Source organism: Triturus cristatus, chromosome 2_1, assembly GCF_964204655.1.
Source record: "Triturus cristatus chromosome 2_1, aTriCri1.1, whole genome shotgun sequence".
Lineage (NCBI taxonomy): Eukaryota > Metazoa > Chordata > Amphibia > Caudata > Salamandridae > Triturus > Triturus cristatus.
In genome coordinates, this window is record NC_140581.1 from 1,048,010,585 (window position 1) to 1,048,026,914 (window position 16,330).

At 49.6% G+C, this 16,330-nt stretch overlaps 1 protein-coding gene across 2 annotated transcripts in view; it reads right to left on the reverse strand.

The window, feature by feature from the left end:
• Nucleotides 1–16,330, reverse strand: part of LOC146866328 (E3 ISG15--protein ligase HERC5-like) — a 389,340-nt gene that overhangs the window by 18,097 nt on the left and 354,913 nt on the right. For both annotated transcript variants that reach the window (XM_085635608.1, XM_085635616.1), the window contains one exon: nt 5,908–5,978. In XM_085635608.1, the coding sequence (XP_085491734.1) occupies nt 5,908–5,978 (71 nt within the window). The remainder of the gene's footprint in view (nt 1–5,907; nt 5,979–16,330) is intronic.

A 16,330-nucleotide genomic window follows, 5' to 3' on the forward strand; every position in this document is an offset into this window, starting at 1 on the left:
TTGAGGTGTCTATAGTGGCACCGAGGTATTGCTTTGTGTGAGACGGTATCAGCTGGGACTTTTGGTGGTTCACCGTGAAAACTAGCTGGTGGAGTAGTTGGATGGTAGTGTTTGTCTGTTGCACACACTGGTTGTAGGATGCGGCTTTTATTAGCCAGTCGTCCAAGTAAGGGAAGACGTGGATGTGTTGTCTTCTGAGGTGTGCCGCCACTACTGCTAGGCATTTGGTAAACACTCTTGGTGCGGTCGTGACCCCGAAGGGAAAAACCTTGAACTGATAATGTTGGCCGTCCACTACAAATCTGAGGTACTTTCTGTGAGAAGGGTGTATTGGAATATGAAAGTATGCGTCTTTCAAGTCCAGGGTAGTGAGAAAGTCGTCCTGGCAGAGGAGTGGGAGAACTTGTTGGAGAGTTACCATGTGAAAATGGTCTGAATGTATGTATGCATTCAAAGGCTGGAGGTCTAGAATGGGCCGTAGGTTCTCGTCTCTCTTTGGTATCAGAAAGTACAGAGAGTAGACCCCTAAATTTTGTTGATTGATGGGGACCTGCTCTATAGCTTGTTTTTTCAGGCGGGAGATTACCTCTTGTTTCAGCAGTGTGGTATGTTCTTGTGACATTGTACGGTGCCTGGGTGGAATATTTGGGGGGGTAGATGTTAGTTCGAGACAGTACCCTGACCGAATAATTTGGGTCACCCATTTGTCTGATGTTACGGTCTCCCAGGTTTGAACAAAGTCTTGTAGTCTGCCCCCAACTGGAGTGGAATGGTCTGGGGGGAGTGGGGGAAAGTCATTGTGTGGGCGGTGTGGCAGAATGGGCGGTGTTGGTTTTGCCCCTGCCTTTATTATTGTTCCCTCTATATCCACCTCTTTGATAGCCCTTTGTGAAGGTAGTCTGAGGAGGGGACTTGTAGGACGTAGAGGCGTTATCGGCAGAGAAACCCCTGCCAGTGCCTCGAAAAGAGGAACGGCGAAAGGAGCGTCTAGGAGTGTGGGATTGTAATGCTCCCATAGACTGTGCCGTATCTGTATCCTTCTTCATTTTTTCCAGGGCTTCGTCTACTTTTGGGCCAAATAAGTGTTGTTGGTCAAAAGGGTGGTTCAATATAGATACTTGGACCTCCGGCTTAAAGCCTGAGATTCTGAGCCAGGCGTGGCGGCGAAGCAGAACACTGGTGTTTATAGCCCTGGAAGCCGTGTCTGCTGCGTCAAGTGCACATTTAATAGAGGTGTTGGTAATGATCTTTCCCTCTTGTATCAGTTCATGAGCCTTATTTTTATATTTTTCTGGGAGATGTTGCATGATAGCCTCCAGCTCATCATAGTGCGCTCTGTCGTACCGTGCCAGCAGCGCTTGAGTGTTGGCGATGCGCCACATATTGGCAGCTTGCGAGGCGGTGCGTTTGCCTGACGCATCTAAGAGCTTGGACTCCTTATCGGGTGGTGGAGCCTCACCCGATGACTGAGAATTGGATCGCTTCCTAGCTGTGGATACCACTAATGAGTCTAAGGGCGCAGGTCCTTTAATATAGGGAGGATCTGTGGGGGCTGCCTTATATTTTTTCTCTATTCTGGGGTTTAAGACCCTAGCCCTGACTGGGTCTTTGAAAACCTCTGCCGCATGTTTGGTCACCCCTTTAAGCATGGGTAATATGGCAGTAGATTTATCTGCGATGTCAAAAGTGTCAAGTAGGAAGTCTTCCTCAACTGGATCACTGTGTAACTCCACCCCATGATAATGTGCCGCCCATTGTAACAAGTGGTGGAACCCCAGGGAGTCCTCTGGTGGAGATGGCCTGGATGGATAAAGATCATCCTGAGGCACATCTGGGACATCTGGATTATGATAATCCTCCCATGGGTCTGGTGTTTCCGGAGGAGTAGGGTCCTGTGGGGCATCTGTTGGATCATAGTATGGATCCCCTTGGTCATCAGGGTCTGGAGACGAGGTTGGAGAGCGATGAGGCAAGGGTGGAGAAGGTGGGGGCGGAGATGGGGGAGGTGGAGGAGGCGGAGGTGGTGGGGAGGGTACTCTGAAAGGAGATGTGGCAGAGTCCTTCCGTTTTGGCGGTGGAGGAGGAGCTGGCTTGTCTAAATGTCTTTTCTTTGAAGACAAAGTCAAATGTCCAGTCTTTGGATCCTTTGTTAAAGTCTTTTGTCGAGGATCTGGCGTGAATAGCTCCTCCGGCACCGATTCATCTGTCGGTGCCGATGTTTTCGGCGCCGACGGCTTCTTTGGTTTATCCGTGCCATGCTTTTTCGGGGCCTCCGATTTTTTGTTCGGTGCCGAGGCAGGCTTCGGCACGGGAGCGTCGGTGCCGAGGGATTCATGTTTGGTCGGCACAGAGAGGCCAGGTTTCGACACCGATGGCTTCGGAACGGAGCTTGGTGTGGATTTCTTCGGTGCCGAAGGGTGTTTGTCGGCGCCGCTAGTAGGCTGGCTCGAGCCCGAGCCGCCAGGAGACTTATGATGCCTCTTCACCGGGCCCGAAGGTGGGGTGATGGAAGCAGTATGTTTGCTTTTGCCTAGGCCCGGAGGCGAAGGTGTAACCGAAGTCTCTTTCGGTATGGGCGCGGGAGTTGGAGGGGGTAGAGTACTCACGACCCTCTGCGCCGGTGTGATCTCCTCCACGTCGGAGTCGTCGGCCTCGGAAGCGCTGACGATGTCGTCTTCCTGTTCGGTGTGCTGCTGTCCCGAAGCTCCGATGTCTTCTTCGAAGATGTCAGGTGGAGCAGAGGTCGATGAGTGCGCCATGGTGCGTCGAGCTCGTCGATCCCGAATAGTCTTTTTCGATCGAAAAGACTTGCAGGCGGGACAGTCTCAGGCCTCGTGTTCGGGAGAGAGGCAAAGGTTGCACACCTGATGTAGATCGGTGTGGGGAAATTTAGACCCACATTTTGGGCACTTCTTAAAGGGAGTCCTTTCCATCGGCCGAGACCGGAGTCGAGATAGGCCCGAAGGCCGCTGCCGATGCCTGGAATCGAGGAAGTGCCGAAGAGAGAGATAAAGAAGATGATTTTGTCTGAAGAATCTCGATGGACGAGGATTTTTCGTCGAAGGTCGAACTGGAAAGGTTCGAAGCCGGAGCACGAAGTATTACATCCGAGCCCGATGGCGGGAAAAAACAATCTGAGGATGGAGCCGAAGCCCATGCGCAGTACGGACCGAAGGAGGAGTCACCGAACTCGTGACTTCCAAACATTGTCCAAGAAGAAAAACAAACTGCAAACATCCGGGCCCAACACCAGATGGTGATCTATGCACAGTGTATAATCTGCAGCTCATATGCCTCGAACCCAATGTTTACTTACATCAGAGGAACGTCTATTTTTGAAAATAGACAAACCAGTAGTACCTGTCTTTTACCTCATTCCAAAAGTTCATGAAAGTCTAGAAAATCCCCCAGGTCGTCCTATTATCTCCGCCATTGGAGGAGCATTTGAAAATACCTCCAAATTTGTGGATTCCTTTTTGTGCCCCCTAGTAAAAACTTTACCGTCCTATATACAGGACACAGGGGACTTTTTGAAGAAAATATATGATCTACCATGGGAGGATGACTTTTTGTTGATAACTATGGATGTGACCACATTGTACACAAGCATTAAACATGACGATGGCCTAAATGCCATCAAATATTTTCTCAGTAATCGACCTATTAAACTCTGGGCCCATACCCAGATGTTGTTGAGCATGGTTTCTACGTGTTTAAAAAGCAATTACTTCCCTTTCAATGATGAGCTATTTCATCAAACCTGTGGAACAGCGATGGGCACCTGCTTCGCCCCCAGCTATGCGAATCTGCATATGGGCTGGTGGGAGGAGCAGGTGGTCCGGGTCGCTTACCATACAGAGTGGGAAGAAAATGTGCTACACTGGAGTCGATTTATCGACGACTTGTTTGTGGTTTGGAAAGGCTCTGAGGACTCGGCAAAAAACTTTATTAACAAACTACAGGTGAACAATTTAAATCTTAAATTCACCAGTACCATCAGTAATACGACAGTTAATTTCCTAGATCTTACCATCTATGTAAGTAATTCCAAACTACAGACAAAATTGTATAGAAAACTCACTGCAGGAAACACTCTGCTACATGCAGAGAGCTTCCATCCCCAGAATTTGATTAAAAGCATTCCGTATGGGGAATGCTTGAGAACTATGCGCAATTGTAGTGAAAAGGAAGTTTTGGATGAAGAACTGTTCAGACTGAGCTCCAGATTTACAGCTAGGGGTTATACCAAAATGAACGTGCAAGCAGCAACTAAAAAAGCGAAGGAAAGATCTAGAGAGGAAATTCTCTTTAATCCCAGTAGGAGCAAAATTAAAAGGGCCGATTCAGGGACTAATCAACCCAGGATGATTACCACCTACAATCGTAAACATTGCCAGATTAGAAGTATTCTTACTAAACATTGGCATCTAATCAGAAATGATCCGATTCTGGGTAAATTGACATCCAAAAGACCAGCAATCACGTTTAGAAGGGCTCGGTCCTTCAGACAAATGCTTGTGAGCAATGTGATCAAGAAAAAGCGTCCGGACAATCAGTCCATGAATTGGCTTAAACCCAGAGAAGGGTTTATCAAGTGTACAAAATGTAATGCTTGTAGCTTTGGCAAAAACAAACAGCAATATACATTGGGGTTATCCAAACGCATGAAAAAGATCAAAGGACACTTTACATGTAAGACTGAGTTTGCTGTCTACGTCCTTCAATGCCCTTGTGGCTTAAGGTACATGGGCAGCACAATTCATCCAGTCCATAAAAGAGTGCTACAACATCTTAGAGCAATACGGAATGGGGATAACTCTTACCCCGTTGCGAGGCATTTTGAGTCATACCACAATAAGAATACACAAGGCCTTGTGTATTATGTGATAGACTGTATTCCTCCAAATCAGCGAGGTGGTAGCAGGGAGAAAAAGTTGCGTAAATTAGAGTCCTGCTACATCTTAGAGTTAAACACACGATCCCCGTCGGGTTTGAATATCGAAGAAGATTTAATTACACATTTATAATAATTTGAGTGTCGATAGCTTCTTAAGATATAATAGATTATCTAGAAGGCAACTTCTCTGCCCCGTTTTTAACTTTTATTATTATTTTTCTATTATTATTTTTTTTGCACAATATACTAATAAAACTTCCTTTACCACAGGGTGAACCCTAAAAAAAAGTAGGGGTTCTGAAACGACCCGACTCAGCTAGTCACAATTATTTTCTTGAGCCACAGAGTAACACAGTGTGCAGACCGGGCAATCAGCCTGTTGTATTCAGATCACGTATGACTAGCTGTCTTTGGCAGGTTGCAGGTTTACAAATTATAAATAATCTGTGCCGCCATTGTTCAGTGTAAAATTGAAGAACTGGTCATTGTTTGCCTTTTTATGTGCTGTCATTTTATTGGTTTGTAATTGTCTAATGTCTAGGTACACAGTTATTAATGCTTTGTTTAATCTTTCTATTTGATTGTTCTTCCCTGTTTTGGCATGATTAAATGTTGAATGTGTATGTCAAAAAATGAACAAATTGTCAAGGTGTAATAAAAACACCAAACCACTTTAGTTGTCAAGGTGGTTTTTGCATATATGGTATAAATTTGAGTTACGCACCCAAAACCCCTGTTGTTTAAAACTTAGTAAATCTGGGCCATCGTTTCTTTGAGTCCTTTAGGATCTCCTAGTTAAAGTTTGAAACATTTCTGATGATATCTTGACAAATGATTTCCAGTAAAATGGCTACCAGATATGCAGAGGAGAGGCCATTTTGATCTGCTTTATTTTTTCTATCTCAGTTCTGCAGCAGGAGTACAACCCACTAATCTGGGGTGAGTGCACTTTGGATAAATGAGTAAGAATGATGACAATGAAAGTTACAAACGTTTAAAGGTATACCCACTTGTTGGAATTATCCACTGAGATGTCACGTCCATTGGGAATTAAATCCAACGTCTTGGTGTCCCAGGTAGCCTGAAACAATCAGTTTGTCAAATTAAGGACTATAAAACGTTACAAATTTGAGAAAGACACCTTACATTTATGCACATAAGTGACAGCATGTAAAGAAAAGACACATACACTAAGTTAAGAGGTCACCCATAGGAAGGCACAGATGGGGCAAATGCCCGTATCAGGACATGGGCTTTCAGAGAGATAATCTAGATAGGCACTTACAAGAGGCAATGTCCTGACAGCAGTATCCCCATCATCCCATCACCCACTAGCTATACTATATTTGCAACACATGTAGACCCTCCTTAATCAAACACACAAGAGGTTATGGAAGGATTCTTGCAATATGTCTAACCACCAGCAATAGCTTGGGGTAGCATTCCAATCTATTGTTCTTTTGCCCATCATGCCAACTCAGATTACACCCCGCTATACGCAAAACAGTCCGGAACCTGCTCCAATAGGAACGATCCAGCCAAAACTGCCAAGCCAGGTCCTCTCTGACCCGGAACACAAGCAGCTCAAGACAAATTAAACCCAGGTTGGAGATTTTAAGTCAGGTGTAAATCACAGTGAGCAAGGTACCCATAGCTCGCCATACCCTTTGACACTTAGGGCAACACAAAAGATGATGGCAGGATGCTTGCATTAAGTCTAACCACTAGCTATTGCTGGGGTAGCATTTCAACGCACCGTTCTTTTGCCCACCATGCCACCTCAGATTAGATGTAGCAATATGCAAATCAGCCTTGACCCGGATCCAATAGGAACAATCCAGCCCAAACTGCCAAACCAGCTCCTCTTTGAACCGCAACAAAAGAAGCCTTAGACCAGTTTTTCCCTGATTGGAGCTATCCAGTCAGGTGTAGCTTGATTCCATTGGCACAGTGAGTAAGGGACCAACGTCTGGCCATACCCATGGCTACTTAGGGGATCACATCAAGCACACAAAAAGGAATGGGAGGATGCTTGCAATAATTATAACCACTGAGAATTTCTTGAGGTAGCATTCCAAACCTTCGTTCTTTTTATGACCATGTCACTTCATCCTAGACACAGCTACATTCAAATCAGTCTTGACCCTGCTCCAATAGGAACAGTCCAGCCTGAACTGCCAAGCCAGGCCCTCTCTGAACTGGAACCCAAGCAGCCTGTGAGGAAATAGGGTGTATTATATGGTGTGGTTGTGTTACCTTACTGTGTAATACACTGACCAAACCCTTTAGGTCCAGTAGGTTTAGTCTTTAAAACCCTCAGCTCAATCTTGGGTAGCTGTGGCACTGAGCAGGAAGGATTAAAACAGAGAAACAAGTGCTTGGCATTTAAACAGCATTAAAACAATTAAGGAAGAAATCGACACGACGCTTAAAATTCCTCATCACTTTATAAAGTTGATAAAAATAGACTGTATTGTTACACTAGCACAAAAAAGATTCACCTGAGAGTTCTGGAGATATAGATTTTACAGGCAATAATAAATCAAAGCAATTTAACTCAAATGTGAACAAGCCATGGCAAAGTCAAAGAATTAGACACTCTTTCAAAGAAAACCTAGGGAAGTGTAAATGTGGTCAATTAGAAGTACTAGGGGCGACCAACTTCAGCAGGAAGCTAGTCAGGGGTACCAGCAAGGTCCCCAAGAATAGTTACCGTCAAAGGAGAAGCAGTGCTTCAGCAGTTCCAGCCATTTTATTTGTGTTGCAATGGATCCCTATGTTGTGGTCCTGATGCAAGGGATGAAGGATGCTGAAGATGCTCAAAGGATGCTGTGAATGTGACGTGGTTCTTCCTGCATGGTTTCCTTGGTCCACGAAGATGACATGGGGGTCATGGTTGCAGGGTGGACATCCCACAAAGTCCTCTTCTGTCTGGCCAAAGTCCAGTCACCATTGGAATACCAGTTGCCCATTGTTGCAGTCACAGGTAAAACCTTCCTGAGTTAATAACTCACCTTCTGAAGGTCCCAGCATTTCCCTGACAACACTCCCAGGTACAGTGAACTCCAGAGCAATTGTGTGGGTCAGGTCTTCGTCCTTGGTGTTGCACGGTGGTGGTGGTAGTGGGCTGAAGACTTTGGGCGACGAAATTGCTCCAGCAGGCTTATACAGCTGAAGTGTCCATATGCTGCGAACAGGAGGCCAGCCAACTGGTCCTTGGAGTTCTCTTGGCTTGACTGGGCTCTGGAGACAGCTTCCCCTTGAGAAAGACACCGCAGGCACAGTCCCTCTCTTCGCTATCCACCAGGTGCAGCAAGTGCAGTCTTTGTCAGTGCAGCCTCTTTTTGTTGGTCCTTTGGTGCAGCTGGGCAGTCCTATTTCAGTCCTTCATCAAAGTCAGTTGAGATATGAGGTCTGGGTGCCAGGGGTGTCCTCTTTATGCTCGGACTGTGCCCTCAGGGCAGGATGCGGATGGTAGCCAATGGGCTACCAGGTTTCCTCCCGCCAGGTGAGCACCTCCTGTGGAGTGCGGCATCTGACTATCCTATGTTGCACCATTCTGCCAACTCCAAAGATGGTGTGACCCCTTACTATGTGTTCAGACCTCACTACCCCCCCTGTGTGTGGCTACCTGCAGGTGACACACTCCTGTGGAAACCAATTTGGCAACAGCTTTCCCCGGTCTGCTTCCTGTGCCAGACTGTCTAGCTCAACAATGGGGCAGCCCTCCCCTCTGGCATTACACATCTGCCCTTCAAAGGAGGCTTCACCTTTGAAGCCTGACTCTTAGGGCAAACACCTAAGTTGCTTCCTACAGGAGGGAGGTGCAACCTCAATGGCCTACAATCTCTTATTGTTCTCTTTCCTGAGAGTTTTTGGCATGTCTCTCCAGGAGGGCAGAAAGTTGTCTTGTGGAGCAGACTCCCAGGCACACAAGTTTTAAAGGCGGCGAAGTGGCAGCTTTGCTAACACTGCACACTGCAACAAGTTACATTAATTTCGACTTGAGATACAAGTTTGGCTTAATGTAACGAGCTGTTTGACACCTTGGAGTGCCTACTTTGGTTGCACCGTTCAAGAGTTAGCACAGCTGAGGGGTCAGCGTGTAATCCTGTACTCACCAATTGGGCAAAAAAGTATTTCCCCAGTAAAAATGGTAGTTTAGCATATTGTACTTTCAGGACATGCAAAGTGCATGTCCTGCCTGAGTCATATGTTACACCCTGCCTTAAGGGCTCAGTAAGCCTGCTAGAGGGGTGACCTACATGCATGTCTGAAAGTCGGGCTAGCAGTGCACGCCTGCTCTACCAGTCTGCAGTGGGACTTGTTTTACTTGAGGGACCTCCAGGGTCGCACAATTAGTGCTGCAAGCCCTGTGGTATTCCTCTAATTTACTTGCCCTGGGTACCAGGGTATCATTTACTAGGGATTTATAGCTGAGTTAGTCATTTACAATTGGGTACAGCCAACTCAACATTCACTTTAAGGTCAGGGCACTGGGACTGAGGGCTGGCTAGCAGGCCTCAGTGCACTCTCAGAGTCCAAAAACCAGAAGCATCAGCGGAAAAACTTGGGGATGATCATACAAAAAGAGAAATTACCCCGAGTGATTGCGAGTGGTCAGACAAATTGCAAGCATTTCTCCCATCATCTTTTGTGTTTGATGTACCATCATAAGTGGCAAGGCAATGCCCAGACGTGGGCGCCGTGTTTACTGTGCCACTGGAACCTAGCTCTACCAGACTGATTATGCCTAATAAACGTGAGAGCACTCTTGGTTTGCTTGTGTTGCTGTTTAGGCCGGACATGCCTGGCAGTTCAGATGGACTGTTCCTATTGGAGCTGGTTCAAGACTGATTTGCATGTGGCTGGGTCCAAACTGAGTTGGCATGGTGGGCAAAAAAACGATGGGTCGGAATGCTACTCCTAGTGATTGGCAGTGGTTAGACAAATTGCAAGCATTCCTCCCATCACCTTTTGTGTGTTTGACCCTCCTTAATCCCCAGCATATCACAGGTTGTCTAATATGTCTTTGGTCATTTTGGGGGACTATTCAGCATACAAAGAAAGTAATACGCATCACAATGGATGCATTTAGATTTTTACAAATGTGTTTTAAAGAGCATGTTATGACCAAGTTTAATGAATGCAATGTATGTCCTGCTCCTGTAAATTTAAGGTAACTACCACAAAAGAAACTATGATCTTTAAAACACCCCAAAAAAATTCAAACAATCAAAATTCAAATGAACGCCATCCCTGTGTTCCTGATGGGCAGTCCCAGATATTTAAAATAAGAACACCTTCTGCACATCAGATAAGCTTTAGATTGAGAGTCCACATCTGTTGTTGATTACCGATCAGTGTCTTAAAATGATGCAGCTAAGATATTTCTTGACATCATAGATAGATATAATGTGGCTGACGATGTTTCCTGAAAAGACAGAAATTGACTTAATGCAATTTCGGACCACCATCAGAGGAAGGTGGAGACAGTGTGGAAAAAGGCATGAATCCACTCCTTTGACTCAGGTGGGCAATCATATGCTCTCTGCCCACAGTCTGGCCATGTGCCTTCAAGTTGCCGCGATGGTCAAGACTAAGGGGGGTGTTTAGAGTTTGAGGGATACGGGACATCCACCAAATATCGGTCAAATTCCTGCTCACCCTATGGGACATCTGCCAATTAGGTTGCTGTCCCATTCCTGCCACCTCTAAATAAACCCTCAGGTTTTCTCTTTGTGATGTCAGTAATGAACTTCTGTCTATTCATCTCAGTTTCGCATTTACAATCATTGGTTCGTGCCTTTATATCACTTACACATTAAACATGGCTACGCTCTGTATGCAAAACTCCTTTTGGCTTTGACCAGAAAGCTCCTGATTAATAATGCAGTATCTTGGATGCTTCAATCAATCAATCAGTGACACTTGTAAAGCGCGCTACATACCCGTAGGGTCTCAAGGCGCTGGGGGGGGGGGGGGGGTGCCGCTACTGCTCGAACAGCCAGGTCTTCAGCTTCTTCCTGAAGGAGAGGTGGTCTTGGGTCAGGCGCAGGTCGGACGGGAGGGAGTTCCAGGTCTTGGCGGCCAGGTAGGAGAAGGACCTTCCTCCTGTAGTTGCTCTGCGGATGCGGGGGACGGCGGCGAGGGCGTGGTTGGCTGATCGGAGGTGGCGTTTGGGAGCGTAGAAGTTGACTCGGTTGTTGAGGTAGCTCGGGCCTTGGTCGTGTAGGGCTTTGTGTGCGTGGGTGAGGAGGCGGAAGGTGATTCTCTTGTTGATGGGGAGCCAGTGAAGGTCTCTCAGATGTCCGGAGATGTGGCTGGATCGTGGGATGTCGAGGATGAGTCTGGCTGAGGCGTTTTGGATCCGCTGGAGTCTCTTCTGGAGCTTGGCGGTGGTCCCGGCGTAGAGGGCGTTGCCGTAGTCCAGTCGGCTGGTGACGAGGGCCTGGGTGACGGTCTTCCTGGTCTCTGTGGGGATCCACCAGAAGATCTTCCGTAGCATGCGTAGGATGTTGAAGCACGCCGAGGAGACGCTGTTGACTTGCCTGGTCATGGAGAGGGAGGAGTCCAGGATGAAGCCCAGGTTACGTGCATGGTCTGTCGGTTTGGGTGCGGTGCCCAGGGCGGGAGGCCACCAGGAGTCGTCCCAGGCGGAGGGAGAGGAGCCCAGGATGAGGACCTCCGTCTTGTCCGAGTTCAGTTTCAGGCGGCTGGTCGTCATCCATTCGGCTACCTCTTTCATCCCTTCGTGTAGGTTGGCTCTGGCGGCGGCGGGGTTGTTGGTCAGGGAGAGGATCAGCTGGGTGTCGTCGGCGTAGGAGATGATGCTGAGGTGGTGTTTGCGTACGATGGCCGCGAGGGGGCTCATGTAGACGTTGAAGAGGGTGGGGCTCAGGGATGATCCTTGGGGGACGCCGCAGATGACTTCGGAGGCCTCTGACTTGTAAGGTGGTAGGCGGACTCGCTGTGTTCTTCCGTCGAGGAAGGAGATGATCCATTCCAGCGCCTTGTCCTGGATTCCGATGTTGCTGAGGCGCCGTATTAGGGTGCGGTGGCAGACCGTGTCGAATGCCGCGGAGAGGTCTAGGAGGATGAGGGCCGCTGTTTCTCCATTGTCCATCAGGGCTCGGATGTCATCGGTGGCGGCGATGAGGGCGGTCTCGGTGCTGTGTTTGGCTCGGAAGCCGGACTGTGAGGGGTCGAGGGATCCGTTCGTCTCGAGGAAGGCGGCCATCTGCTTGTTGACGGTCTTCTCGATGACTTTGGCTGGAAACGGGAGAAGCGAGATGGGGCGGTAATTCTTGAGGTCGGTGGGGTCCGCTGTTGGTTTCTTGAGTAGAGCGCTGAGTTCGGCGTGTTTCCAGCTCTCGGGGAAGATGGCGGTGTCGAAGGATGTGTTGATGATGTCTCGCAGGTGGGGTGCGATGACAGCGTCGGCCTTGTTGAAGATGTGGTGGGGGCAGGGGTCGGTTGGTGATCCGGAGTGGATGGAGTTCATCGTGCGGATGGTGTCTTCTGTGCTGATCGGGGTCCAGGCGTGGAGGGTGGTGGTGGGGGGGGCTGGCTGGTCGGTCGTGGTGTGCGTTGGTTGGTTGTTGAAACTGCTGTGTATGTCCGCGATCTTGTTGTGGAAGTATGAAGCCAGGGAGTTGCAGAGGTCTTGCGAAGGGGTGATGTCGTTGTTTCCCGCGTTGGGGTTGGAAAGCTCTTTCACGATGTTGAAGAGTTCCTTGCTGTTGTGTGCGTTGTTGTCCAACCGGTCCTTGAATGCTGTTCTCTTGGCGGCGCGGATCAGCTGGTGGTGTTTCCGGGTGGCAAGTTTGTAGGAGGTCCTGTTGTCCGGTGTCGGATCCCTTTTCCAGACTTTCTCGAGGGCTCGGCAGTTCTTCTTGGAGCTCTTGAGTTCGTCGGTGAACCATGGGGCCTTCTTGCTGCCGGGTCTGCTAGGCGGGGTCCTCAGCGGGGCGAGTTCGTCCGCGCAGTTGCTGATCCACTTCGTGATGTTATCGGCGGCCTGGCTGGGGTTCGCTGAGCTGGCAGGAGGGTGTTGGCTCAGGGAGGTGGCGAGCTGGTCTGCTGTGATCTTGTTCCAGCTTCTGTGGGCGGTGTGTTGCTGGTGTTGGTGGGTCGTTGTTCTCTTGAAGGTGAAGTGGACGCAGCTGTGGTCCGTCCATTGAAGCTCTGTGGCGTGGCTGAAGTCGATGTCTGTGCTGGATGAGAAGACGGCGTCGAGTGTGTGTCCGGCGAGGTGGGTGGGGGTGGACACCAGTTGCTTGAGTCCCAGGTTGGCGAGGTTGTCGAGCAGGGTGCTGGTGTTGTGGTCGTTGTTGTTCTCCAGATGGAAGTTGAGGTCTCCCAGGAGGATGTAGTCAGCGGAGGGGAGGGCGTGCGGGCTGACGAAGTCGGCGATGTCGTCGCTGAATTGCGTGCGTGGTCCAGGGGGTCGGTAGATCAGGGTGCCTCTGAGGGTGGTGTTCGGGTTGGTGTGGATCTGGAAGTGCAGGTGTTCGGCGCTGGTCAGGGTGTTGTCGGTGCTGGTCGTGAGGCGGATGGTGTTCCTGTGGATGATGGCGATGCCTCCTCCCATCTGGTTGGCGTTTCGGTCCCTCCGGACGATCTTGTAGCCCTCTGGGATAGCGATGGCGATGTCGGGAGCTGAAGAGGCGTTCATCCAGGTCTCCGTGAGGAAGGCAACGTCTGGGGCTGTGGTGTCGAGGAGGTTCCAGAGTTCGATGGCGTGTCTGTGGACGGAGCGGGTGTTGAGGAGGATGCACTTGAGGTGGGTGCTGCTGGAGTTCGACTTGGCGGGTGCTGGTGCGGGGCTGGTCCGGCTGCAGGAGAACTTGCAGGCGTGGCAGCTGAATGGTCCGTGGGTGCGTCTTGGAGTGGCTTGGTGGCATTCTGGGTGTCGGCCGGTGTTGAGAGCGGTGAGGGTGGCGGCTGAGTACGTCAGGCGGGTCGGTCGGGCTCTACGGGGGCCAGGGGTCCTGGCACTGGGCGCGGTCCAGGCGCGGACGGGCGCAGACGGGCTTACCTTTGGCGCGCCTTCGGCGCACAATCGGCGCGCCCGCTGCGCGTGACCGCTGCGCGTTCGCACGGTCGCCATTTAAGGCGAAGTGCGCGGGTGGGCGGGGCAGCTGGGAGGCGGGAGCGGGGAGGGTTACAGAAGAAAAAGGGGCGGGGACAAGCGGCGGTGGCGGGAAGGGAGGGCGGGGGGCGGAGCGGTAGGCGGACAACCAGGAAGGAGGGTACACACGATACAATACTGAACAGGCACAAAATAGCGACAAAAACGGGGAAAAGCAGAGAAAACAACAGATCAGTGAGACAAGCACAAAAACCTGACAAAACAACCAAAACAAGGGGAAAAAGTGCTCGCAGCGGCGGCAGCCGGCGAACGAGGCAAAAACGAGGCAGCAGCGAGGCAAGGGGCACACGCAGCAGCTGGTGGCCGTGCGGCGCGGGGGTGTCCCACAAGTGGGTCACACTCACCTGCGTCGCACGGTCGCCATTTAAGGCCAAGTGCGCGGGTGGGCGGGGCAGCTGGGAGGCGGGAGCGGGGAGGGTTACAGAAGAAAAAGGGGCGGGGACAAGCGGCGGTGGCGGGAAGGGAGGGCGGGGGGCGGAGCGGTAGGCGGACAACCAGGAAGGAGGGTACACACGATACAATACTGAACAGGCACAAAATAGCGACAAAAACGGGGAAAAGCAGAGAAAACAACAGATCAGTGAGACAAGCACAAATACCTGACAAAACAACCAAAACAAGGGGAAAAAGTGCTCGCAGCGGCGGCAGCCGGCGAACGAGGCAAAAACGAGGCAGCAGCGAGGCAAGGGGCACACGCAGCAGCTGGTGGCCGTGCGGCGCGGGGGTGTCCCACAAGTGGGTCACACTCACCTGCGTCGCACGGTCGCCATTTAAGGCCAAGTGCGCGGGTGGGCGGGGCAGCTGGGAGGCGGGAGCGGGGAGGGTTACAGAAGAAAAAGGGGCGGGGACAAGCGGCGGTGGCGGGAAGGGAGGGCGGGGGGCGGAGCGGTAGGCGGACAACCAGGAAGGAGGGTACACACGATACAATACTGAACAGGCACAAAATAGCGACAAAAACGGGGAAAAGCAGAGAAAACAACAGATCAGTGAGACAAGCACAAATACCTGACAAAACAACCAAAACAAGGGGAAAAAGTGCTCGCAGCGGCGGCAGCCGGTGAACGAGGCAAAAACGAGGCAGCAGCGAGGCAAGGGGCACACGCAGCAGCTGGTGGCCGTGCGGCGCGGGGGTGTCCCCCTTCATAGCATAACCTCTATTGTGTGTATTGTACAGTAGGCACTGGGAGGCAGCACATTCTGGAGTGTAGCCTAAAGGGTGTTAGTGCCCGCCACCTGACCTAAGATCCACGCTGAGAGCTTTAGAGGTCAGTGCAAATACAAAATTTGTCAGAAAAATCGGTGGCAGTGTGTACTGTAACATGACTACCATATATACCAATTTAATAATCCCTGAAACTGGTAAGAAATCTAAATCTGATGTTCAGACACTGTCAGCACTAGAGAATGTCAGCAAATCCTAACCCTGCCCCAAATTGAGAGCGTAAAGTACTCCATGAAATATGTACATTTTGTGTCAAAAATGTATTCCAGAAACCTTGTGTGAAGCAAACAAATCTGTGCCAAAAGATGAACAAACTATGATACCTTCTTTGCCAGACTATTACTCACCACACATTGCATTTGTTTAGGTGTGTGAGCTTAGCGCTCTCAAGAATACACTTTTCCTGTAACATAAAGAGTTAGGCCTTAGCTTATTTGATCACATTGTTAACATGTATAATATAGACCCACTTCCAGGAAGCAACAAACCAAAGCATTGTGACCATTTCTAACCTAGCAGAGGTAAGCAAGGGGGCTGTATATAGTGCAGTTTGGTATACTACGTGCTTTGCAGGTAATATCTGATTACAGGAATTAGAATTTGTAGACATTGGAATATGCTGTTGGGACAGTAGTAAACAGTAGATTGAAAATATGTGGGCACATTCATGGTTCACAAATCTTCATTTTGTGTCTCAACGGGAGATGCATGTGTCCACAAATGCACAACATATTCTATAGACAGCATAGCACACCATGAAAGCTTCTGTGTTTGGCCCAAGATGGTGGAGGGTGAAAGATGTTTGCTCTAATGTTGGGAAGAGGCGATCTGGAAAAGGGTATGAAATAAAAGACAGTACATGTCTCCATATAAGGCGTTTTTCATGTATTTGCATATATTCTCCAGAATTTGTCAGCAGATATTGCCCCTTTGGCAAAATGTATGCTGCTGTGCCAAATACTGTAGATTTTTCCCTGTCTGACGTGAGCTTTTACAATAGGGTATTTTGAAGGCAACATATTTTTAAACAGTGCCGCTTTATTTCTCTTGTCATTTA